General features: G+C 38.8%; 1 protein-coding gene across 5 annotated transcripts in view; it reads left to right on the top strand.

The window, feature by feature from the left end:
* Positions 1-23,545, top strand: part of LOC137653627 (ketohexokinase-like) — a 73,588-nt gene extending 50,043 nt beyond the window's left edge. For all 5 annotated transcript variants that reach the window (XM_068387197.1, XM_068387195.1, XM_068387196.1 and 2 more), the window contains exons 3-6: positions 2,636-2,752; positions 15,766-15,973; positions 17,486-17,721; positions 22,502-23,545. In XM_068387197.1, coding sequence (XP_068243298.1) covers positions 2,636-2,752; positions 15,766-15,973; positions 17,486-17,721; positions 22,502-22,814 — 874 coding nt within the window. In that variant the 3' untranslated portion in view covers positions 22,815-23,545. The remainder of the gene's footprint in view (positions 1-2,635; positions 2,753-15,765; positions 15,974-17,485; positions 17,722-22,501) is intronic.
* Positions 23,546-24,784: the final 1,239 nt, after the last annotated feature.

Genomic DNA, 24,784 nt, shown 5'->3' with positions numbered 1-24,784 from the left:
GAAGAAGGAATCAGACCTGCACATCAATTGCTTGAACACTTGGCAGTAATCAAGGTCCTCAGGCTCAGTGTGGAACCAGGCTGGAATTCCTGTTTCAGGTTGTGGAAGTACTTTTATCTTGGATAGATCTGAAGGGAGTAAGTCATCTACCTCAGTTTATTTCAGGGAGACTGAATATACAGTATTAGCAGATCAGTAAATTAGAAAACAATGAATACTTCCAAACAAATAGTCCCTACAACCTTTTGTGTGTCAAGAGATTTGGAGTTGGTGGGGAACACAACAATACTCGGACGTGTTTACAACCTCACTAAACAAGAAGATAGAGGTGTTATGCTGTTTCCAGGTCCCTTGTCATGAAAAGTGAATGCCTTCTTACAGGATTGGTTAAATCTGGACTGCTTATATCTCTATTCTCAATGATTTAGGTGGTAATAAGCAATGTTGGAGTATTTTCAAACAGCAGAAGGACTTTGGTGGCTCCCTTTAGCCTCAGAGAGAGAGAGTAGTTTACAGATCTGTGACCTCTGTTGTCAGAGTGTCCATGGAAATTGCCTTTCAGGATCAGTCTTCACAGATAACCAATTTCAAGGTCAGGTCATCCAAACCCTCACTCGCTGCATCTAACAGCATGGAGACTGTCCACCTTATTTTCAGAGAAAAACGGTTTTCTATGGGTTTTAGATTGGTATGTTAAGTTCCAAAAGACAATCGACCAATGATTTGTATTAAATACAATGGCACCTGTATTCTCAGTGGTGCAAGTCCAGGGCTGTTCAGTAACAAGAACTTGTTTGGATAATGTTTTTAAGCTTTCGCGTTTCCAATTTTTGAAAGGAAATTGTCTATTGTGGCTATTTAGGGTTATTTGTCCATGATTAATACCGTACTCAAGCATCTCTGATTACATTCATCCAGTTCTGGTATTATTGCAGAGGTTTTTCAGGTCCTTTGCAATAAAGTAACCTTTGGATGTCAAAGCAATCTATTGGAATCTAGATGTGGCATTGCAATATTCAAAGAGTTCGCACTCTTTTAAATTCAAAGATCTTGCAGCTACGAATGTTTCTCTTAACTGTTGCCTCAGCTAAATGTAATAATGAGCTACTTCCTCTTTCCAATATTGTGGTTGAGATGATTTTAATCCTTTTGTCAATCTTCCAGGCTAGAAATATTTTAAAAAGAAAGGTATTCCTAAATTTTTCTGCAGTCTATCATTGGGGAAGGAGGTAGGTTGTACATTAGAAAATAGATTGTCTCCTTAGGGCATTTAAGTTTTATTTTAACAAGACTAAAAACATTGAGGGAAATTTTCCTGATTTGTTTTATGGGGTTAGGATTTTGGAACGTTCCTTCTCTTAGAATGCTTTGTAGTTTCTTATCAATGGTATAGTGACAGAAGCTCACAGAGAATCAGTTTTAAATCAGATGAAGGGCTTTAAGGTTAAAGTTCATGATATTAGAAATACAATTATTTCTATAATTTATGCAGGAGGTAGCAAGTCCTTTTTCACCAGGCATAGTGTGCTGTGGTAGCTACGAGTGATGTATAATTACAATCAAATTTGGTCTAGGTTATGATAGGTTTTATCAATGAGAAATTTCATGGTGTTGGGTAATTTAGTACCTACAGTAATGTATATAGTCCTAATGTTAATTATTGAGAATCTATTTGAAAGAAAATCTCAGTTCTTAATACCTGTACATCATTGTTATACTTTAGGTCCTTGTGAGTATTTAGTAATATTTTTCTCAATCTGGATGTCTAAGTTGAAATGATTTGGTTTACGGTTTATAAAGGCCAGTCTCGGGTAATTGGTGTAAGTATTTAGTCTTATGGTGTTAGATTTCCCATCCCTTTCCTTCACTTTCTTATCTCCATCAGAGCGTGGGACTCAGCAGTATGAACTTCAAGGAATGTTTATAGAAATAAACAATTTTTACTTTACTATACTCGCCTGACATTCAAATACATGCCCTGGTTATACTTTCCCTCGTCCGCTTATCCCCTTTGAAATGTGATTTCAAGAGACTATTAAGTATATTTTGACTGAGAATTGGGCCAAAGCATGAGCAAGTAGGGTGTCCTCACTTACGCACTGCTATATACTGTATTACAGTACCAAATTATCTCAGTACTCCACTTGAGGGGCAAGACTATTACAAGGACAGAAAATGGGATGTCTTTAGTTTTTAGGGTAGACATCAACATTTAACCAGTTTAAGTAAGAAGTAATATGAACTTCAGTTAAGTATAGAAATAATTGATTTTATCAAAATTTTGTTTTAGGTTAGTGTGATATGTCTTCCTGCAAGTGAGCCTTCAGCCTCACTCCTGGCTTGTTTTCCTTTATCTTTAGTGAGGCCTCTGAAATTTCACTCAGTCTTCCTTGTTTGTCAACTTAAATCTCATCAGGCAACAGAAGAGATTTTATATTTCAGTATTTTATAGCTAAATGATTTATGCAAAATTCTTTTGTGTGGAGTTCAAGAAGTCTAAAGCAACTGAAAAGTCAAAACTTAAAGTATCCACTCATTAGAGTAGAAAAATCCATTATATATTGCTTTTTTAAACCAATTCAAATTTACAGAAATTTTGAGATGTACTTACTGAATATTTTTTTTTGCATCTCAGGTGCATTGACCAGAGATGGCAGAGAGGAGGAAATGCTGCCAATAATTGCACAGTCCTTGGTGCATTGGGTGCCCACCCCTCTTTTTGTGGAACTGTAGCTGCTTCTCATGAGAAGAGGTAAGGTTGGTTTTATAGATTTTTAATCAATGTCCAAGTCTTGGTAAATAAGGCTCCATATGAACACTTCTATGTTGCCTAAGCTTGATCTTGGAAGTAGAAGACCTGTGTTGTTATAGTGAATACCATTATTATACTTTATACTATCGCTGTTATCATTGTTGTTCGTATTGTATTAATATTATGGAGTAAGCTAGAATAAGTTTGATTATTTAGGTAACAAGTTTCCTTTTGAATAGAATGCCTGCCTATGTAAAGAGAGACAAATCAAGCTCTTTGAAAATGGAAATGGAGGCTAGAATTGTCATAAGTTGAAAGAAAATCACAGCAATGGAGATCATCTTAGTTTTGGACATTCATTATATGTGGTATTTCAGTCAAATCTTTCTACTGTACTAGAAAATCTAGAATGCATTTTTTCTTAGAGGTTTTTAAGGAGTCAAATATATTTTGGTATCTTAAACAGACAAAAATCTAAGTACTCTACTATATTGAGAGGTTTCTGTCTGAATTACATTACCATAATTACTGTAACAGTATCCCAAGGAATCATTGACTTTCAATTGATTTGCACTTACAAGAATACAAACCCTCGTCCTTTAATAGGAGTATGATTTCAGCACTGTACTATATTGAGAGGTTTCTGTCTGAAGTACAGCATACCATAATTATATTACTGTAACAGTATCCCAAGGAAACATTGACTTTTAATTGTTTTGCTCTTACAAGAATACAAACCCTCGTCCTTTAATAGGAGTATGATTTCAACGAAGCTGGAACGATTGTTCAAACTTTTAACAAGCTAGTTATAGTTGTTGTTGTGTGGAGGGTAGGCCCCGCCCATTCGCCAGGTTGCGCAACCTACACTTTGACTTCGGGCACAGTTTAGTAGAGACGTGCTACACCGTTGCCTTTTAATCTGGCTGTTTTAATTTTTGGCTTTTTCTTTTAGATTGAATAAATGTACTGTCAGATCATTGTGCTCAAGGATATTAATTGAAGAAACCAACGATCTACAGTGTTTAATGATAATTGTAATTGTGAGACATTTTTCTGTGCTACCTACCATTATTCAGCATACTTTTTCCTGTTCAGTGGCATGTCTTTTGCTGTGCTATCCCATATGTGTGTGGCCTTACTATGACAATGACAACATTAACTTAAGAAAGTTTGTTTTCCTTAGACAGCGCTGGTATGCCGTCAGAAGAAGAGATCTTGTAGTGTGAAGGGGAGAGGCGCCGCCTTTCTTTCCTTCGATATCTGCCGATACCGGATGGCGCTAAGTGCATATCACCTGATTGGGCTTACACGACTCCTGAGAAGATGAATTTCAAGTTATTTCTGCCTCATCTTTGTTAAGAGTCTTCACGTCAACTTTCAGGAGAAGGAAAAGTGTAATACGTCATCGAAGAAGTCCAGGAAGACCAATTGATAGGCATTACGTGTTCTCGATTTCTACCGTTTCTCTTCCTGTGGGAGGGATAGTGTGATATCAAGAATATTGTGTTCAGGGTAGGCAAACAAGTACGTTCTCGCCTCATTCGCAAGGTTAGATGGTACGTACTAGGAATGTTCTCTTCTCAAGTATACTTGCATACATACTGTATTGGTATGAGGTACAGATGCTTACTCACCTTCTACCTATGCTCTGTTTCTTATGAGAATGAGCACGCCTTTGCCAGTAGGAATGAAGAGCTCCTCCCTTTTTTCCCATTCCTGGATGATCTACCAGTCTCTTTTGTGAGAGGAAGCAGTTTATACTCAAATAATATTGGTATGCACTGTTCCTGTACTTGGTCTTGTATTGAGGGGAATTCATGGCAAAAATTATCCCACAGTGGGAAGAAATTTTGGCAACCATAACTCTTGATCTTGTACCAGGTGCAGTGCCTTCTACTGTACCTGCATATACTGCTGTCAGGCAAAGAAGTCGCTGTCGAGAGATTGTGCCCAAGATCCAGACTTTGGCCCAGCACATTTCTAGATTCAAGCCCTTCTCCATCAGTCCTGTTAGAACATAATATATTAACACTACCTAGAGAACTTGGGCCCTTTTGTGGAGCAACAAAGACTGTTTCCTGTTCTAATAAAAATAAGATATTCAAGAACCGTGTATCTATTGACATGGACTGTCAGATGTGCTGACCCATTTAGAGGATGGAAGGACCTTCCTTGCTTGAGTTCACGAAGTCAGGGATATTGGATCTACCCTAACCTTCAGAAAAAGCCTATCAGTGGTGCTAGACCTTAAGGTAGGAGTCTGGTACAATAGACCACCTTCTCTGCCCAATATCTAAAGGGTCTTGCCCACAGGTCCCTGGATAACCTTATTTGTGATCATGCAGTAGGTACTCAACAAGTTGTGTTGTGAATTTAGCTCCCTTATAGGACAAGAAGAATATCATTTAAGATCTTGGTTGCGATATAAGCTTAGAGGGGAAGGTAAGAATGTATGGACTTTTTCCTTTTCTCTCTTCCCCTCTTTTTATAGTTTATGAAAAATCTATTTTACTGTTATTACTGTACTTAGAATATGTTATTTTTATTGTTCATTACCTCTGTAATTTATTTATTTCCTTATTTCCTTTCCTCAGTCGGCTATTTTTCCCTGTTGGAGCCCTTTAGCTTATAGCATCCTGCTTTTCCAACTAAGGTTGAGCTTAGCTAGTACAATAATAATAAAAATATTGGGGTGAAGCAGTCATTCCATTATATAATGGACCAGACACTTGTTTCAGGTAAGCCTCATGACAGAGTAACTTTTCTTCATAGAAGATTGTATCGCATTATTTTCAACTTCCCAAATGAGGTGGTTGGTACAAGAAACGTATGCAAATCCATTTCTCTGGATGACCATACATTCAGACAACATATTCTTAGGGATATACAGTAGGGTTTTCCACGACCGCCTATCAGTATCCTGGTTGGGACCTAGCCTAACACCTGAAGCATCTTCATACTCAGTTCGTTATTTGACAGGAGTCATCGTTTTAGCTCCTCCACGTGACCGAAGTGTTTTGGCATTTCCCAGGTTAGTAAACCAGCTACTTTACTTATAGGAAATTCCTCCCTCCATGGGATAAGTCTCTATTAAAGGATATGGGGTTGTATTTGTACAGAAACTAATAACAACTTTCAAAGTAATTTGTATAATTTTTTAACTGTACAAATCTGAGTCCTTTAAGTTACTCTGCTTACCTCAACCACCCCATAAGTCCTAGGTCAAGGTCAAAGTAAAGGTTGCTTGACCTGATGAGTAGGCGGGGCCAACCTCCACCTTCCGGCAACTGTAACTAGTTAAAAGCTTAGACAGCTATTCCATCTGTATTGAAGTTAAACTGTACTCCTGTTTTAGGTAGAAAATTTGTATTGTTAAGGAAAATACAAATTACCTTTAAATGTCTGATATTTTTGTTATAAGAAATACAAATTACTTTTAATTTGTGATACTTTAGTTATGAGAGAGTTCTTCATAATCACAGTTTAGGATAATTAATTGGTATATTATAATGTATTGGTTTAATAACAATATAGACTTAGCACTCATCATCCAAGTTGTTTAGCAGGTAGTGCTAAGCAACATTCTTCAAGGATTGGCTCTTCGTAAATGACGATGCTGGCAAAATTCTTTTTCTGGGCTCGAACCTGTGCCGCCCAGTGAATAAGCTCCATTTAAGCACTTATTCTTAGGTAATTTACTGCTAAATATACCAGAGAAAAAATGTAAAGGAGTGCTAGGTTAACTAGCTCGCTCACCTAATGGTGTCGGTATAAAATTGGGCGTATAATCCAGAGGTCCCGCACTATTTAGATTAATCCACGACAGAGAACCCCAATAGAGGAGAGCCGTTCAACCTCACTCGGTACTACTACAATGCATCCGCTCAGAACCCAACTCCGTTTAGCACGACTTGTGCAGTAACCCGCATTTTTCTAGTGCTCTCGATTTTTGGATATTTTCTAGTGAATTATGGCTTCTTCGTCGGTTTCCCAGGAGACACCGTCTAAGTTAAGTACCAAGCTGGGTTTTACTGTGTTTTGAGCAACCTAGATCGTTTAATATTTATATTATAGGAGTTTATTCTCTTCGTTCATACCGATCTTGCTTGATTTCACTACAGTTGGTACTCCTGTTTTTGAGAGCTTTTAATTTTCACTTGCGGTGTTACTATGTGTATTATTTTTATTATCAAATATTATTTGTTATTGTGAATATTCATTATTTAGCGTTTAGAATCCTCGTGGTTCAATTTTTGGGCCGATATCATTTACGTATCGCTATGGCTGCCGACCGTGCTAAGGCGGCAATGTTATTTTAGCCATCAGGTGTGTCTTTTGTGATTTAATTATTTATGTTGCATGCCTTGCCCAAAAATTTTCTATGTGTTTATTCATATATTTAACGCTATTATTAATTTTATAATGAATATTTGTTCCATTACTCCGTTTGATCTGTCTGTTGGGGATCGTCAGTTGGTAGCCCTGCTGCCTCGTATCACGTGATCCTCCCCCACGCTCCCCCTCTAGCTAGGTGGGAGGCTAGGCTTCTCCCCCCTCCACTAAGGGACCGTTGCCTTCCCTCCTTTTAGAGGGGGTAGTTAAGTGTTTATGGACTTTGTCCTCCGGGTGGCCCGGCGGTTTAGTCTCTGTCTAGTCTGGTTGGCCACCGGTCAACAGAGTTGGATCCCGGTGCACCCTATTTTATATTCACTTTTCATTCTGGCTTATGTTATACGAAACCCTCCGGGTTCGATTGGCAGTTCTTAGTTACAGTTCCGCCCCCCTATTATTTTATAACATTTCCTATGATGATTATATATGACAGATCACTACCCCAGAGTCTCTAAAGGAATTGGTATTGAATATACCTTTATTTCCCGGCCCGGGGTCTACCCCACCCCGGGAAATCAGACACTATGTGTCTTAATTCCTTGTTATTGCATCCTTTTTTATGCTCCCGGCTTGACCGGAATGGATGGCTATACTTTAGTTTCAAGTTAGACTTATGTTTAGGCCCGGGACCCCCGGTCCCGCCCCTATGTAAGAATATTACAGTTAAGCTCTAACCTTGCGTTAGACCTATGTTAGGCCCGGGTCCTCCGGACCCGCCCCTAAAAAAAAAAAAAAAAAAAAAAAAAAAATTTATTTTATTTTTTACAGTCTAATCTTGTGTTAGACCTATGTTAGGCCTGGGTCCTCCGGACCCGCCCCTACTTAAAAGAATAGTACAGTTAAGCTCTTTTCTTGTGTTAGACCTATGTTAGGCCACTTAAAGAATAGTACAGTTAAGCTCTAATCTTGTGTTAGACCTATGTTAGGCCCGGGTCCTCCAGACCCGCCCCTAATTAAGAGAATTACAGTTTCTCATATACTATTCTTTTTACAGATGGTGCATTGTCTGACGCCGGCCTGTGCAGCTGTTCTGCACCAGCCTTGTGGCCACTCCGTCTGCCGATCTCACGCCCCTTGTGGGGTTCAACTGGAAGACGTTGTGGTATGGCACCCGGATAACTGTGTGATTTGCTTCGACCTCATCACTACCCTTGGATCTGACTCGGTGAGTCCCGTTGGCTATATTGCCTTCTTATTTTATTTACTATTAGTAAGATATCTATGGTCTTGAAGGACCATTGGGAGTCTCCCTTTTATAATTCCCCCTATTATTTCAGGCATCCCCGGAGCAAAAGTCTGCGGCTCGGGCCACACTGAAGGTGTGGATTGGTGGGTTTGCCCGGAATGTAAAGTCTAAGCGGCCGTACGTCCTATCTGAGGACTACTGCACCATGGTTTACCCCAACGCCAAGTCTTCAGCTGCTGTGGCTAGGCATGTGGCAGCTCCCATCATTGCCCACATTGATGCCACTATAACGGGTCTCATCGACCCAGAGCAAGATCCATCGGACGCCCCCGGAGGTCTGGAGGACAATGTTGCCTCCATGAACCTGGACGTCGAACCAATGTTGCTAGACGAGCCGGATACAGGTAGGGTGGTAAGTGAGGCAGGTGTGTCCGGCGCTGAGATTCCTATCCTCAGCCCCGCTCTTTCTTCTTCTTCTGATCGCTCTTCCTTTCTTGGATTTTCTGGGGACCGTGATTCGTCTCAACGTTCATACCCGGTTCCCCCTAAGGATAAGTCTACTTCAAGGACCTTACCCAAAGCTCGCAAGCCTCACAAGACTTCTCATGGCTCTAAACATGGTACGAACCCGTCTTCAAAGACCTCTGGTTCCTCCTCTAAGTCTCACGACCCGGGAGTTCCTTCCGCCCCTCCTGCTGCTAGCCCGGGCCTTTCCGAATCAGCTATGCTTCGCATCGTGTCGGAGATGCAGGAAAAGTTGGTTTCGGAGATGCAGTCGAGGATGGACACGATGTTCTCTAACTTCGGTCAGAGAATTGGGGCTTTAGAGCAAGGAGCTCCGGAGAGAGTCCAAAGCTCTCTCATACCGGATGCCTCTAAGCTCCCGCCGTTTGCCAAGAACAACCCCTGGCGGATGGCTCTTCATTCCCCGTTCTCAGACGGAATGTTGACTCTGGAGGGCCTTGGCACTCGTCCTCTAGAGGACTTTGAATTCTTTCCTCCGGGTCTGGCATTTCCATTTCATGATTATGCCAGACTTACCGAGGAAGCTTTAGTCCGATTAGACAAGGTCCCCAAGGAGACGGTCATCTTCCCGAAGGAGCAAGCCCAATCTGTTTGGGCCAGATTTTTGAATGACATCGGCTGCACTAACACCGTGCTGACGCCTCATAAAAGCTCCTTTACGATGTTCTTAATGGACAAGACCACCTTGACTCCATGCGTCAATAAGGTGGCAGAGCTTGCCTTTCAATATGCTCTGGAGGAGAAGCCCTTGCCTCCCATCCGAGAGGTGGATCCAATCTCCCTCCTTCTTCCCTCAGGTATTGAGTGTTGGGACAACGTCCATACCACCTTTACCTCCGGCAAGCTTGCAGCAGACTGTGCCTCAGTCTTGTTTAGTGAGAAGCTTCCCCGTCTCCCGGAATCTCTCATTAAACAGGAATATGATTCCCGCCTACGTGTGGGCCGTACTCTAAACCTGGCCACATCCACGGAGTCGATAGCCTTGACTTACGATACGGAGAGTATTTTTAAGTCTCTCAACAAGGCTACGTTACAGTCGTTATATTATGACTTGTATGACTTTGCTACTGCTAAACGCAGATGTCGCAAGCATGTTCTAGCTGAGGCGACGATTAGGCATGAACCTAATAAACTCATCCGGTCCTCCTGTTGGGGTTCAAATCTCTTCCCCGAGGATCTCGTAGAGGAAGTCTTGGCGGAGGCCACTAGGGTTAATCAGAGCCTTAAAGCCCGTTGGGGTTTGACCCCTAAACGCAAGTATGACCCCGCAAATTATCAAGCCCGGGGTAGGAAGAGGCTTAGACCATATACCTCCACCCAGTTCAGGCAACAACAGAGTGCTTCATCCAACTTCCGGCTGCCTCTTCCTCCATCTTCTGTTGCCCCTGCGCAGCCCTCCACCTCTCGGGCTCCTTCGGATGACTATGTCACCGTTCTGCTACCTAAGAGCCAGCTTTCTGGTGCCTCCGCCACTTCCCCTGCCTTTAACCAGTCCTACGAGGCTCATAGCTCTTCCCAGAGTTATGGTAGAGGTAGAGGCTACCACCGTGGCTCTAACCAGAACAAAGGCAGGGGAAGAGCCTTTCGCAGAGGAAAGAACTTCCGAGGCGGACGTGGAGGCAACTCCTCAAACCAATACTGAGGTGCAGCAGGTAGGGGGGAGGCTCTATGCCTTCCGCAACAAATGGAGGTTCAGTCCCTGGGCGTTCAGTATCATCTCCAAGGGACTAGGGTGGAGTTGGATTCAAGGACCTCCTCCTCCGAACAAATTTCGTCAACATTCCACCCCGGACCTGGTCGAATTTGTCCAGGATCTTTTACAAAAGAATGCCATACAAGAAACGAAACATCTGAAGTTTCAAGGTCGGCTGTTCAGTGTCCCGAAGAAGGATTCAGACAAGAGAAGAGTGATTCTAGATCTATCCCTTCTCAACTTGTCCATTCAATGCGACAAGTTTCGAATGCTTACCGTCTCGCAGGTGTGGACCTTACTTCCCCGTGGGGCCGTCACCACCTCTATCGATCTTACAGACGCCTACTATCACGTCCCGATAGCGAGACACTTCCGTCCGTACCTAGGCTTTCGCTTAGGGGACAAAAGTTACTCCTTCAAGGTGATGCCTTTCGGGCTCAACATTGCCCCAAGGATCTTCACAAAGCTAGCAGAAGTCGCTGTTCAGGAACTCAGGAATCAAGGGATTCAAGTAGTAGCCTATCTGGACGACTGGCTCATTTGGTCAGACACCTCCCAAAATTGCCTAAAAGCCACTCACAAAGTCATCCATTATCTTCAATCTCTAGGCTTCCAGATCAACTTCAAGAAGTCCCGTCTTCTTCCAAAATCGAAGTTCCAATGGCTCGGCCTGCAATGGGATCTTATATCTCATACTCTGTGTCTTCCCAGACCCAAGAGGTTAGAGATTGCAAGGAACACCAAACGCTTTCTCAAAGACAAAGTAAGTTCCAGACGGCTTCAAGAGAAGATTCTGGGGTCCCTTCAGTTTGCCTCAGTGACGGATCTTCTTCTGAAGGCAAAATTGAAAGATATCAATCGTGTCTGGCGTTCGAGGGCGAACCGGAAGCTCCGGGACAGGAAAGTCCGCCTTCCTCCCATTCTACGGGAAAGACTTCTTCCTTGGACAAGAGCAAACAGTCTGTCAAAGTCAGTTCCCCTTCGATTTCCGCCCCCGGAATTAATCATTCACACAGACGCATCCCTATCAGGTTGGGGCGGCTATTCTCAGCTCAAGAAAGTTCAAGGTCTTTGGACTCCCTTGTTCCGCCATTTTCACATCAATGTGCTAGAGGCCATGGCAGTTCTTCTAACCCTGAAACGTCTCGCTCTTCCCAAGAAACAACACCTTCGTCTGGTCCTCGACAGCGAAGTGGTGGTCCGCTGCCTCAACAGAGGCGGGTCAAAGTCAGGGCCTCTGAACCATGTTCTAGTAGCCATATTCTCCCTAGCAGCCTCGAACCGTTGGCATCTTTCAGCTGTCCACCTGGCGGGAGTCCGGAATGTAGTGGCAGACGCCCTGTCCCGGACCTCCCCTCTAGAATCGGAATGGTCACTCGATCTAAAGTCATTTCGGTGGATTCTCTCTCAGGTTCCCGGCCTCCAAGTGGACCTCTTCGCCACGGAATCCAACCACAAATTGAGAGTATATGTGGCTCCCAATCTAGACCCTCAGGCTTACGCCACAGACGCCATGTCACAGAATTGGGACAGCTGGGAAAAGATTTATCTCTTTCCCCCGGTGAATCTTTTGCTGAAAGTTCTAGACAAACTGAGATCCTTCAAGGGACAAGTAGCCTTGGTCGCACCCAACTGGCCCAAGAGCAACTGGTATCCTCTCCTGCGGGAGTTGAGACTATACCCTCACCCGATACCCAATCCGGTTCTGTCTCAGATAGTACAAACACGCGTTGTGTACGCTTTCTCAAACATTCAGAGCGCCCCAACTTTATGGACTTTATGAAGTTTGCGGCTATGCATGGTGCCAATATTGATCCTCAAAACACCTTGTTCCTAGAATCAGATAAACGGGATTCCACCATCCGTCAGTATGACTCTGCAGTTAAAAAGTTGGCAAAATTTTTAATAGACTCAGACGTGATCTGTATGAACTTGAACCTTACAGTCACTTTCTTTAGATCTTTATTAGAATCAGGTCTGGCAGCCAATACTATCCCCACTATTAAATCGGCTCTGAAAAAGATCTTCCTAGTGGGTTTTAACATAGACTTAACCGACTCTTTGTTAGCTTCAATTCCGAAAGCTTGTGCCAGACTGAAACCGGTTACTCGTCCTACCCCGGTGACCTGGTTCCTTAATGACGTACTCAAATTGGCTTCTGATACCATTAACAGTTCTTGTGATTACATGCCCCTTCTCAGGAAAACACTTTTCCTAGTGAGCTTGGCTTCCGGGGCAAGAATTTCTGAATTGGCAGCCTTGTCGAGAGACCCGGGTCATATTGACTTTCTGCCTTCAGGAGAGGTCCTTCTTTCTCCTAACAAATTCTTTTTGGCTAAGAATGAAGACCCTCAAAACAGATGGACCTCCTGGAAAATTGTTCCCCTCACGCAAGATCCGTCGCTGTGCCCTGTCACTACTCTTAGGTCTTATCTATCCCGGACCTCCTCTAACTCCTCGGGGCCTCTATTCGTTAGAGAACAAGGCGGTACCATTACTATTAAAGGGATCAGGCAACAAATTTTGTATTTTATTAAACAAGCTAACCCTGACTCTTTTCCTCTTGCACATGATATCAGGGCGGTTGCCACCTCGGTGAACTTCTTTCACCACATGAATTTTACAGACCTTTCCAGGTATACAGGGTGGAAATCACCGTCAGTGTTCAAGAAACACTACCTTAAACATTTGGAAGCCCTAAAATTTTCAACAGTAGCCGCAGGGAGCGTAGTTACTCCCGAGTAACTCACAGGTTAATGCCTTGACTCTTTATCTCTCCCTCTTACCTGCCTCATTTATACCCTATTGTATTCGTTGGTCTCGCACCTGAATACTGTTATTATATTTGTAAATTTTATGCTCCTGAGTATCTGTATATATTATCACTCACGGCATTATTATACCTACCTTATTGGATTTATGTTCATATTTAAGATACCCTTATAATTGTTTTTTGGTACTCATCTCTGATTAAAGCATCCTGTATTTCTCTTACGCTTATGTTTTTTCCTTTATTTTGCAAGTTTGGTGACATTTTTCTCTTGTATAGATTCACTGGGTGGCACAGGTTCGAGCCCAGAAAAGGGATTTTGACGTAGGAAAAATCTATTTCTGGGCGAAGGACCTGTGCCGCCCAGTGAACCCTCCCAGCTCCTCTCCCTTGGAGTCCCCAAACTTTGGGTGCTAAGGAGTTGGGTTCTGAGCGGATGCATTGTAGTAGTACCGAGTGAGGTTGAACGGCTCTCCTCTATTGGGGTTCTCTGTCGTGGATTAATCTAAATAGTGCGGGACCTCTGGATTATACGCCCAATTTTATACCGACACCATTAGGTGAGCGAGCTAGTTAACCTAGCACTCCTTTACATTTTTTCTCTGGTATATTTAGCAGTAAATTACCTAAGAATAAGTGCTTAAATGGAGCTTATTCACTGGGCGGCACAGGTCCTTCGCCCAGAAATAGATTTTTCCTACGTCAAAATCCCTTTTTTAACTGGCTGTGAATAACTAGCTGCTTAATGGATGTACATTTCCAAGTATAATTGGTTGTGAGTTCTGGTTTGCAGGTAATTTCCTGTCAAATAATACACAATGTATTTTACTGTAAAGAATGTTATGGTGTTATTAACTATTAACTAGTCTGTATTTACTTTGGTAAAAGTGTTATTTTGTAAGACATTCCACAAATATTTACTACTTTATTAACCAATTATATTTAAACAAAGTAATGTTATATCTGTAAAAAAATCCCAGATGTAAATGGGAGAGAAAAATGGGTAGTTATAAGGCTATCCTGGTTAGGCTTGTTGATTGTTTGCAATAAAAAATTTTAATAAGTAATTCAAACCAGTAGTGTTAGGTTACGCGTTTTTCAAAGGTCCACTATATAGCCTGTCTTAATGTGGTTCCATTGGTAAACCCACATAGCTGAGGCTACCAAATAAAGGTTAAGTTTAGGTTTATCTAATGTCTCTGTACCATGCCCTTGCCATTTTAGCTTTGGCCAATCTTGCAAGATGATCAGTGCTTTAGGCCTAACTTAGTGTGAATATAGACTAACCTGGTTCTATTTCACAGAATACTGCATCATGAAGCCATATTTCAAATGTTACATAAGTCATGTTAAGCCATTAAAATAAAACACAATCTAAATTTATGCAATATGGTTTTTTAGTGTTATTAATACCTTAGAAGTCTATCTTTAGGCTGATGAATTACGTTATTTTGCCTGTCAACGAGACCAACCTAATCTTAATTTAGGTAGTGTAGTCTTACCTTAGGGACTTTACCTGTTTAACCTCATTAAGACAGGTTGTGTGAATTAAACAACCATCTAATTTTTATACAGCGACTCGCGAGCAAGAACGTCACAAAAATTCAAACTTGAAAAAGCTTGTGCTAGTATTAAAACACAGGATGGTCTATTAACAGTGCAAGGAAGAGTGAGTGATAAGATGAAAAATCAAAACCGTCACAGTGTACAGTACGAGTGTATATCACATGTGGTATAGTAATAATTGATAAAGATATACAATAGTTTGTCGGCAGATTGTCTAGCCAAAACTGGCAAGTCTGTAAATGGAACAAATGCCCATGTATACTGGATTCCACAGTCAAGTAAACAAATATTATAAATTCAATTCTTGGCAGAATATCCCTTGCCTTTTTTATGCATGCCCAAAGTTACAACCAAATAGCATAAAGGATTTAAAACCAATTCATGGCAGAATATCCACTATCATTTTAATACATTCAGGATCTTATAACAAAATACCTTTGCTTAAAAATGTATAAGAGCTTGAATGTTAACCCTTTTACCCCTAAAGGACGTACTGGTACGTTTCACAAAACTCATCCCTTTACCCCCATGGACGTACTGGTACGTCCTTGCAAAAAACTATTTACATTTTTTTCATAATTTTGATAATATTTTGAAAAACTTCAGGCATTTTTCAAGAGAATGAGACCAACCTGACCTCTATATGATGAAAATTAAGGCTGTTAGAGCAATTTAGAAAAAATATACTGCAAAATGTGCTTGAAAAAAAATAACCCCTGGGGGTTAAGGGCTGGAAAGTTCCAAATAGCCTGAGGGTAAAAGGGTTAAGAATATATAGGACCACCCCTAGAATTCTGAGGGACTATACTATTAACCTCCTCAAAAGAAGACCAAGGTTGAAAAATGAGAATTACTGCTAACCATTATTCTGCTGCTTACAGTTTCATTTTGGAGGACTTTGCTAAGTATGGCATCAACACCGATAACGTTGTGGTACACGAGAACTGTGACTGTCCCGTCTCTTGTGTCATTCTGAGCGCAGCCACAGGTTCAAGAACAATCATACACTCGAATAAGAATTTGCCGGAGCTAACAGCCAACGACTTTGCCAAGGTGGATTTGAATGATTTTGGATGGGTACATTTTGAGGTAAGGCTTTATCTAAACCCCTAATATCTTAGTTGTGAAATTTCTCTCCCAGTTATCATATATTGTTTATCTTTTTATCTAAACTTATCACTTAACTATTTTCCAGGAGTTTCCCTTCTTTGTCAGTGCAATTATCTAGGTGTAGTAGTGTGGTTGTATGTGGGTTTGAATAGTAAGATATTTGTGACAAAACTCAGATATAGAAAAATATTACATGACTAAAGAAATTTAGTTTTTTCTATCAATTCCTTTTATTTCACAATAGAATTATTAAACTGCACTGTTTCGAATGGAAGTTATATGCTTACATAGATAATATTCAATACAAAACTAGTACTTCAGTATTGTAAAATATTTATTATTGGCTTTGAAGGGAAACAAAAGTATTTTTTTATGTACCCTTTTAAGTATTGAAGTCATCTCTTGCTGTAAGAGAAGTGTTATGCTATTAGAGAAATTTCCAAAATTATTATATACAAATAGTCACAATTCTTTCCTGATCTGCTTGAGTTATGTCTATCTGTACTTCTTACAAAAATTTCAAACAGCAGCATTATGAATTATCTAAATGTAAAAAGTATTCCATTGATATGAAAAGATTAATACCCGTGTGACTGAAAGATTGATAAATCTGAAGAAAAACAGTTTTGAGGATGCAGTATGAAAAGAAATATTAGAGTATGTATGTGTAAAGAACTGTTTTAATGATATACAATTGTGTGAAAGGAAAATTAAGGGGGTTCGGTCACAATGGACCACTAGAAATGTAACTTGGTCATAGATTCTGGTTTATCCTTAATTGAACCTGTGCTGTTCAGTTACATTATGAGTTAATCATTAAAAGAATAGCAATATTCTGCTTGTCAATCTGTTGTAAGAGTCATGAGTAATTTGCAGTGTCATCCCAGTGTTCAGTAGATTGTCCATTACATTTCCAGCACTGTATCTGAATGAACTTATAATATCCTTTACATGATGTTAAACATATTGTACTTTACATGTTAATATACATAACATAGGTTATTTATTTAAGAATTGATAACTGTTACTGTATGTATTGTGCAGTTGCTTCTTATGAATTCTATTGTTTTAATGTTATATATTAACCCCTAAAAAATTCACTGTAAATGAATTTTTTAAAAAATAATGATAAACAACTAAACATAATATAAAAGATAATTGTCAACTTTTCTCTCTTTCCCATAATTAAATTTTTGGCTCATGTCATTTTCTTCATTCTTACTTATTTGTAAACACCTTTCACTCTCTTGAGGCCTTTAATTAATTTCTTGCTAGGGACCTTAAATTTGGAATTTTAGGTAGAGTTGAGTTAGAATTTTTTTAGGATGTGATTCTTTTAATGCCTACAATGTATTTCAAGTTACTCTTTTATGTATCCCATTGTGGTTATGCTCCTGCACTTAGAACTTTATTATTTATTCATTTCAATTCTCTTCCATGCCATGCATGGCATTCGTTCACATGACTGACTTGTTTATTTTTTTTTATCAGGGACGTAATGTTTCTAATGTTTGCAATATGATTCGTCATGTGAGGGAGTTCAACAAGAAACACCCCGAGCGTAAACCTCTCACTATATCAGTGGAAATTGAAAAGGCCAAACCTGAACTTGAAGCGCTAATTCCCCTTCCTGATGTTTTATTTGTTGCAAAGGATTATGCAAAGTTCAAAGGCTACTCCAATATGGATGAAACTATTGAAACAGTACAGTCTTTGGCCTTACCTGGGTTAGTGAGTTCCTTTTTATGAGGTGTAGGCTTCTAGTTATGTCCTATTGTTCATAACATGTCTTTTGCTTTTCTGATACGTACTGTAGGTCTTTTGTTACAAGAATGACGAGTAAGCACTCTGGGAAACATTGTGATCTCAGTGCATAGGGGTAACATTGGTTACGCCAATTTCCACTGTGAGCATTTCCGTGTTTGTATCCTACTGTATCTTAGTATAAAAAAAAAGAGCCGTGATTTTGTTTATGTGTTTCTGTATTAGATGCTTTTGTTTATTATCGCACCTTTTTCTCTTCTGTTTCTAGAATAGTTATGACTTATGTTATTAGCTTAAAATTTTACTTTATTTTACAAGGACAGATGACTGCCCTTAGCTTTAAGCATGTTTGTACACAAAAATAAATCTATGTCATACTACTTATCTAGACTCCCTTCCATAGGATAAAACAGTGCATAAGAGGTAGAATTGATCTTTTAGTTGTACCACCAGAAGAACGATACGTCATGTAGATTAACCAAAATCAGGCTGGTGTAAGCTCTCATTAAATTGGTCTCGTGAGATTTTACTTGGTACTTTTCACTGCTTCGAGGATTTCTCCCTTTAGACTTTACCATTCATAAATCAAACTTCCTAAATAAATATTACTTCAGCACATTATTGAAATATGTTTGATTATGGTCATACTGTAATATTAATTCTCTTATGACCAAAAGTGAGGAGATTGGCATGATTGCGGTTGATTGCGGGATATTAGATATTACGTATACATTACTGTAGTCATTATTATTATTATTATTATTATTATTACTAGCCAAGCTACAACCCTAGCTGGCAAAGCAAGATGCTATAAGCCCAACAGGGAAAAATAGCCCAGTGAGGAAAGGAAATAAGGAAATGTAAAAGCAGTCTGAGAAATAATGAGCAATTAAATTAAATAGTTTAAAGACATTAACAACATTAAAATAGATATACAATATTTGGATATTGATCAGTAACTGGCTGTGGAAACAAGACTTGCATCTTCATTTACAAGATGTCAATCATCATAATGGAACATAACTCAGTCCAATTAAAACAATGTTATTTTGGGGTTACTTCAAACTCCTACCACTTTTGTTTATCAACTTATTTTTATTCTTTTGAAAACCTTTTTAAAGATAATTTCCTATTCTAGAAATTGTACTGTACAATGGACAGGAGGGAGGGTGGGCTGTGGCACCCTAGCAGTACCAGCTGAACTCGGTTGAGTCTCTTGTTAGGCTGGGAGGAACGTAGAAAGTAGAGGTCCCCTTTTTTGTTTTGTTTCATTTGTTGATGTCGGCTACCCCCCAATATTGGGGGAAGTGCCTTGGTATATGTATGTATAAAAGTCACGTCCAAAGGTGACTTATTTTACATATGGAAGTTTTTAGATTTTTCAAAAAGTTAATGTACAGTTCAGATTTTTGGCTATAAAATTTTATCTTTTCAGATTTGAATGACAAATATTGGTCAGTATTAAAAAAGCAGTAGTAGCAACTTTTCACCAAAAATGTTGTGCTTTGAGAAATCAGGCTTCAAAGTTCATTTTGTTGAGATTTATTGAATAGACTTTAGTATGTACAGTATAAGTATGGCATATTTCAGGGCTATTTACCAAGTAGTGGTGAGCCTCTTCCTTCAAATCCAGAAATACATATTCTTCATGTATCCTTAACATCCGGAGGTATGATTTTCGATAGCAAATTTAAATTTGAGAAACACATTAGGTCTGAGTCTTCTTCAATTACCCAAAAAATTAGCTTAAGAAAGTCTTGTAAGATTTTCAGTGATCAGTCTATTCTGAAGAAGTGTTTTAATTCTTTCAGTCTACCTTGTTTTGAGTATTGTTCTCCTGTCTGGTCTTCAGCTGCTGATTCTCATCTTAATTTGTTGGGCAGGATCTTACAGTCATTTGAATTCCTTATTCCTGATCTAGATATTAATCTCTGGCACTGTCGTTCAATTAGTTCATTATGCATGTTGCATAAGATTTTTTATAATTCTGACTATCCCTTACATTTAGATCTGCCCGGACAGTTCCATCCTGTTCATAATACTAGGCATGCAGTTAATTCTAATAGTCAGGCCTTCTCCATCATGTAGTTCAATACTACACAGTATTCTAGAAGTTTTATTCCAGCTGTAACCAAGTTGTGGAATGATCTTCCTAATCGGGTAGTTGAATCAGTAGAACTCCAAAAGTTCAAAGTTGGAGCAAATGTTTTTATGTTGAACAGGCTGACATAAATCTTTTTATAGTTTATATATGAAATATCTGTTTTAATGTTATTGTTTTTAAAATATTTTATTTTGATTGTTTATTACTTCTTATATTATTTATCTATTTCCTTACTTCCTTTTTTTCACTGGGCTATTTTTATCTTGTTGGAGCCCTTGGGCTTACAGCATCTTGCTTTTCCTACTAGGGTTGTAGCTTAGCTAGTAATAATGGTAATGTTCACACTTTAGCAAGATGTGGCTAGCATTATATATTCTCGTTTGCGTATACTTCTGGACATATATTAAGTTGTCGTCTCTGACACTTTTTGCTTATTTGAGCACAATCATAACATAAAAATTGTAAATACAATATATAGATAAACAGACAAACAAATAGGATGAACGTAACTTAGTAATAAAAAAGTTTTCATTAGAAAAAAACTATTTGATAATGAAATTGACAGCCTCTTAGCCTAAAAGGTCTTGAGAGAGCCCCTTAACCTAAAGAAAAAGAAGAAAGCAAGGTAGCCTGGAGCTGAAAAAGGGGGTGGGGTCTTGTTTAATACGAATGTTTACCTCGGCATACAAGGTTACCAAAATAGTTCTGTTAAATAATAGTTGTGCTTATAATCATCTCAAAAATACTTTTAACTTTTCTGTCATTGATACAAGGCGATATTCCTTTAATTATTTTTCCAAAAATATAGAAAGGAAACTTAGATACGCAGACATGAAACTTTATAACCACTCAAGTGCATTTGTGTTCTGTACATGACTTGGTAATCATTTGTTATTCATTAGGTTTTACCTGTAGTTGGAGTCTAGTTATAAGCAAGACAAGATTTATTTGGTACAAAAAATGTTAAGTAGATGAGTAAGATTAAATTAAATAGTAAATAAACTATAGAATAATTCTCTAACCATATGTAAACATGACCTAAAACAATTTCTGTAAACATTGCTTTTTTATTTTGATAATCATCCAATTTTAAGATAATATTTCCAATAATGTTGAAATATGTTAATTTTGGTAATGTTAATACTAGAGGATTAAAAATCTGATGTAAACTTTCTCAATTAAATGCAAATGTTTAATTTCAGTTTATTTCCAATGAGAACACAGACCTACAACTTCTATATTCGAGTATCTTCGGTGTCAATTGGTTCAATCTTTGAAGCCTTAACAATGTAGGGCATGCCTTGTCCCCTCACCTGGTTAGCTATCATCCTTTTTCTGTCGCCATTGCATTAACCCGCTACGCTGTGGTAACAATTTTTTACCCTGGTTTTCTCAAATATTTGGAGTGCTGTAGATATTTTTATGCCTTTTTTTCTATTTTAATCACTGTACTGTACTGTATCTTGTCTTATTTTGATATAGCTGAATTTGTATAAAACAGCCTGGGTACCCAGGATATAGGCTTATATTTAGCCATTTCATGTTGCCCATCTTCATATTGCTACTGCTATTCCTTCAATGCCTACCTGTGGTTCAAGCCATCTGAACTTTGACCTGGCAATTACATCCTTAGGTGCTGTGTTAGAGCTGTTCAAGATACTTGGTAAAAGGAAAATCAATAAGTACAAGCTTCGTTCTATGTGCACCTCCTCTGTTTCAACAAGTTTTATCTTTTTCTTCCACCTCCTCACCCTGTTCTTTCTGTTGTCTGTTCCTGGACTTTAGGAGACATAGGGAAGGGACTCAGAAGTTTCATACCCATAGAAAGTCTTGTCAGACTTCCCGCAAACGCCACTCTTCCTAGAAGAGTGGTAAGGTACATCACTTCCATTTGTAGAACCTAGCTTCCAAGAGGAAGGCTGATGGCATACCCCATGAGTGTACTTGAGACTGATTACCTGGCCAGGCTTCTCCAGAGAAGAGGTCCAACTTTTACTGCTCCCAAGCCTCTGCTCCTCTTGCTGCATAGATTACACAAATTTATATGGCCTGCTCATAGTAGAGAGGCTGAGAAATCTGGGTGGAAGCTGAAGACAAAAATTTTATTCTCAGCAGATCAAATAAAAAAAAATCCTAAAGAAAATCACATTTTTTTTATGCACATTCAGTACAGTAAGTAAATCTGATTTTATTTTATCCTAACCCCTCCTTAATCACTCTAGCATAAGTCGTGGTAGCTGAAGGTAGAATCAAAATGTTACCAGCTTAGTGGTTAGTTAACCCGACCTCACTCACTCACATACGCACTCAAGCTACCTTGCTGAAGCTTTATTTATTGAACCAGCTTGTGCTGAAGATATTCCTATATAAAAGACTGTTTGTATATCATGGATAAATATGATTTTCTTTTAAAAATTACACTTATATCTATATTCTAATATCCCTCTCATTTAACTTTACAAATTACTGAAGTGAATACAAACTATTGACTTGCCTTTCCATTTCTTAACAGCTATTAACCTATCAATTTTCAGCGAACTTTTGTGGAAGATATAGAATTGAAATGTTTGTTTTTCAGGTTTTCATTGCAATATATCAACTAAATTTTATAACATTTGCATTTTTTTTTTCCTTTGCAGTGCAATGATTATATGTCCTTGGGGAGAAGTGGGTGCCAGCGCTAGTAGTACCAAAGGAACAATTGTTCATTCTCCCGCTTATCCTCCCTCAAAGGTTATTGATACATTAGGCGCCGGTGACACGTTTAATGCAGCAACAATATTTGCACTCTGTAAGGGATGCACCCTTGAAGAAGGTATCTCTTTTGGATGCAAGGTTGCTGGCGCCAAAGTTGGTGTTCGTGGTTGGGAGCCACTTCGTGAAGTGGTGAAACACACAATTCCTTTGGTTTCAAGTGCTGATGAGACTGCAGACTTACTGCACAGAACTTGATGCATGGATAGGCTTCGTGATTATGGTAACCTAGAAAGAATCGAGGGCTTAACGTGTGTGGCTTGGGTGTACGTTTTGGTGCTAATTATTTTGTGGCAATTTCTTTTCTCTGGAAGTGAAGATTATGATGACCTATGATGCCAAGAATTGAGTGCGGAGATACATCACTGTGTTAGTTTGCCAGTAGACGATATGTGATAAATTATAGTTGGTAGGGTTTTATAGCTTTTGCACTAGTGTTATTTTGTAAAAGAAATAGATTGTGTCAACGAAGTATAGAGAAAATTATGATGTAAAGTTATTTAAAAGCGGGAACTTTCGATGTAAATCTCTTCCCCTAGAACAGCTAATTGTTTATACAGTAGTAGCTTTTACCATACTGCATTGACGGCTCTGCTCTTTTTGCTTTGACTTGTGAAGGTGGTCAAGATCCTTTCGTGCTTCTCATCGTGTAATCCGCTATGTATAACTATATTTTAGAGTAGCTTAGAAAGTGTGATGAAGTACTGTAATGATATGATTTCAAAGGTTTTTAGAGATACTGTTCTGTGTAATGATTGAAAGTTTGTCACTCAAAAATTTAATATAGTTTGAATGTTCTTTGAGGTAATTAATTGAATTTGAAAAATTAGAAAAAGCAGTTTGAATATTACAGTAATTCTAGATGATGCCATTTCGTATAATGAAACAAGAAGACATTGATAATAAAGAAACCGTTTAAAAGTTACTTATACTTGCAGTTTTCATCTTCCGTAGACAAAAATTTAACAATTAGTACTTTTGATACTAGGATGTAATGTTGTGCATCTATTCCTACGAGCTGCAGAAGTGACTAAAGAGTGGGCCGAGATGCTGCAAGAGTGGTTTATTTCACACTTATATATTTTCCAGATTCATAACCTAAAACGACTGACGATTGCTCTACAGTGACTTGTTTCAAGATGTGCTTTGATGGTTGGTTTCGAGTGACTAATTTCAAGATGTGCGTTGATGGTTGGTATCTGCTTGCTGCTCAATCCAGTAGATTGCTTCTATTTTTGTTAGGGAGACATGTTAGAATATATTTTTTGTGAATAGAGTGGGCTTGTAGTTCCTAATTTGGGTGATAATTTCAGTACTTGTTAGGATACCATCCTTGGTGAACAGAGTGAGTTCGTAGTTCGTAAATTGGATAATAATTTCAGTACTGTATGGTTTGTTGCACTGTTAGGTCAGCAGGTAGAAACATAAATAGATTTCATAATTGTTTTTCATATTCCATACTAATGCTTTAGTTTCCACAATGTAGGTAATTAAATATTACTAACACACTTCATGCAGTATCTGAATATCCGTAGTTTTGTATTGGTTGATCTTATGTTGTATTATAATAAGGTAAGATCAGTAATGTAATTCTAAGACAATGAATCAAATAGGGCTAGATATCTTTTAGTTTTGAATACCGGGATCTGCATGAGAGAATATCGAATTGTGTGAGAGTCCTTTTTATCTTTACATTTCAAGAGGGAATTAATTCTCTCTCTCTCTCTCTCTCTCTCTCTCTCTCTCTCTCTCTCTCTCTCTCTCTCTCTCTCTCTCTCTCTCTCTCTCTCTCTCTCTCATGTGTTGTAGCCTCAAACTGTCATTTTTAATGTAGTTATCTTTACCATGTATTTAAGTACGGTATTGGAGTATAGGTTTTGTATTTTGCTCTTGTAATAAAGGTAGATTGTATGTGTATACTATATTATCTTAAAACAAGAAATTCAACTTAATAGAACTTCAAGTATATTATCGAAATATACTTTTAAGTTTATATTTTGCTTTTATTGCTTAGGTTAGTCATATCTTCATGTCTAAGACCGTTGGTAACTTTGTACTGTGGAAGAAATATTACAGTATGTTTTGTATATGATTGGTTCATGTGTTAATGTCATTCATTTTGGAAAAAAATATACAGCTTCCGAATTTTTGTATAATCCTTTTTCATA

Source organism: Palaemon carinicauda, chromosome 14 (genome assembly GCF_036898095.1).
Source record: "Palaemon carinicauda isolate YSFRI2023 chromosome 14, ASM3689809v2, whole genome shotgun sequence".
Lineage (NCBI taxonomy): Eukaryota > Metazoa > Arthropoda > Malacostraca > Decapoda > Palaemonidae > Palaemon > Palaemon carinicauda.
The sequence above is the reverse complement of the archived record's forward strand: the minus strand, read 5'-3'. Positions and strand labels throughout refer to the sequence as shown.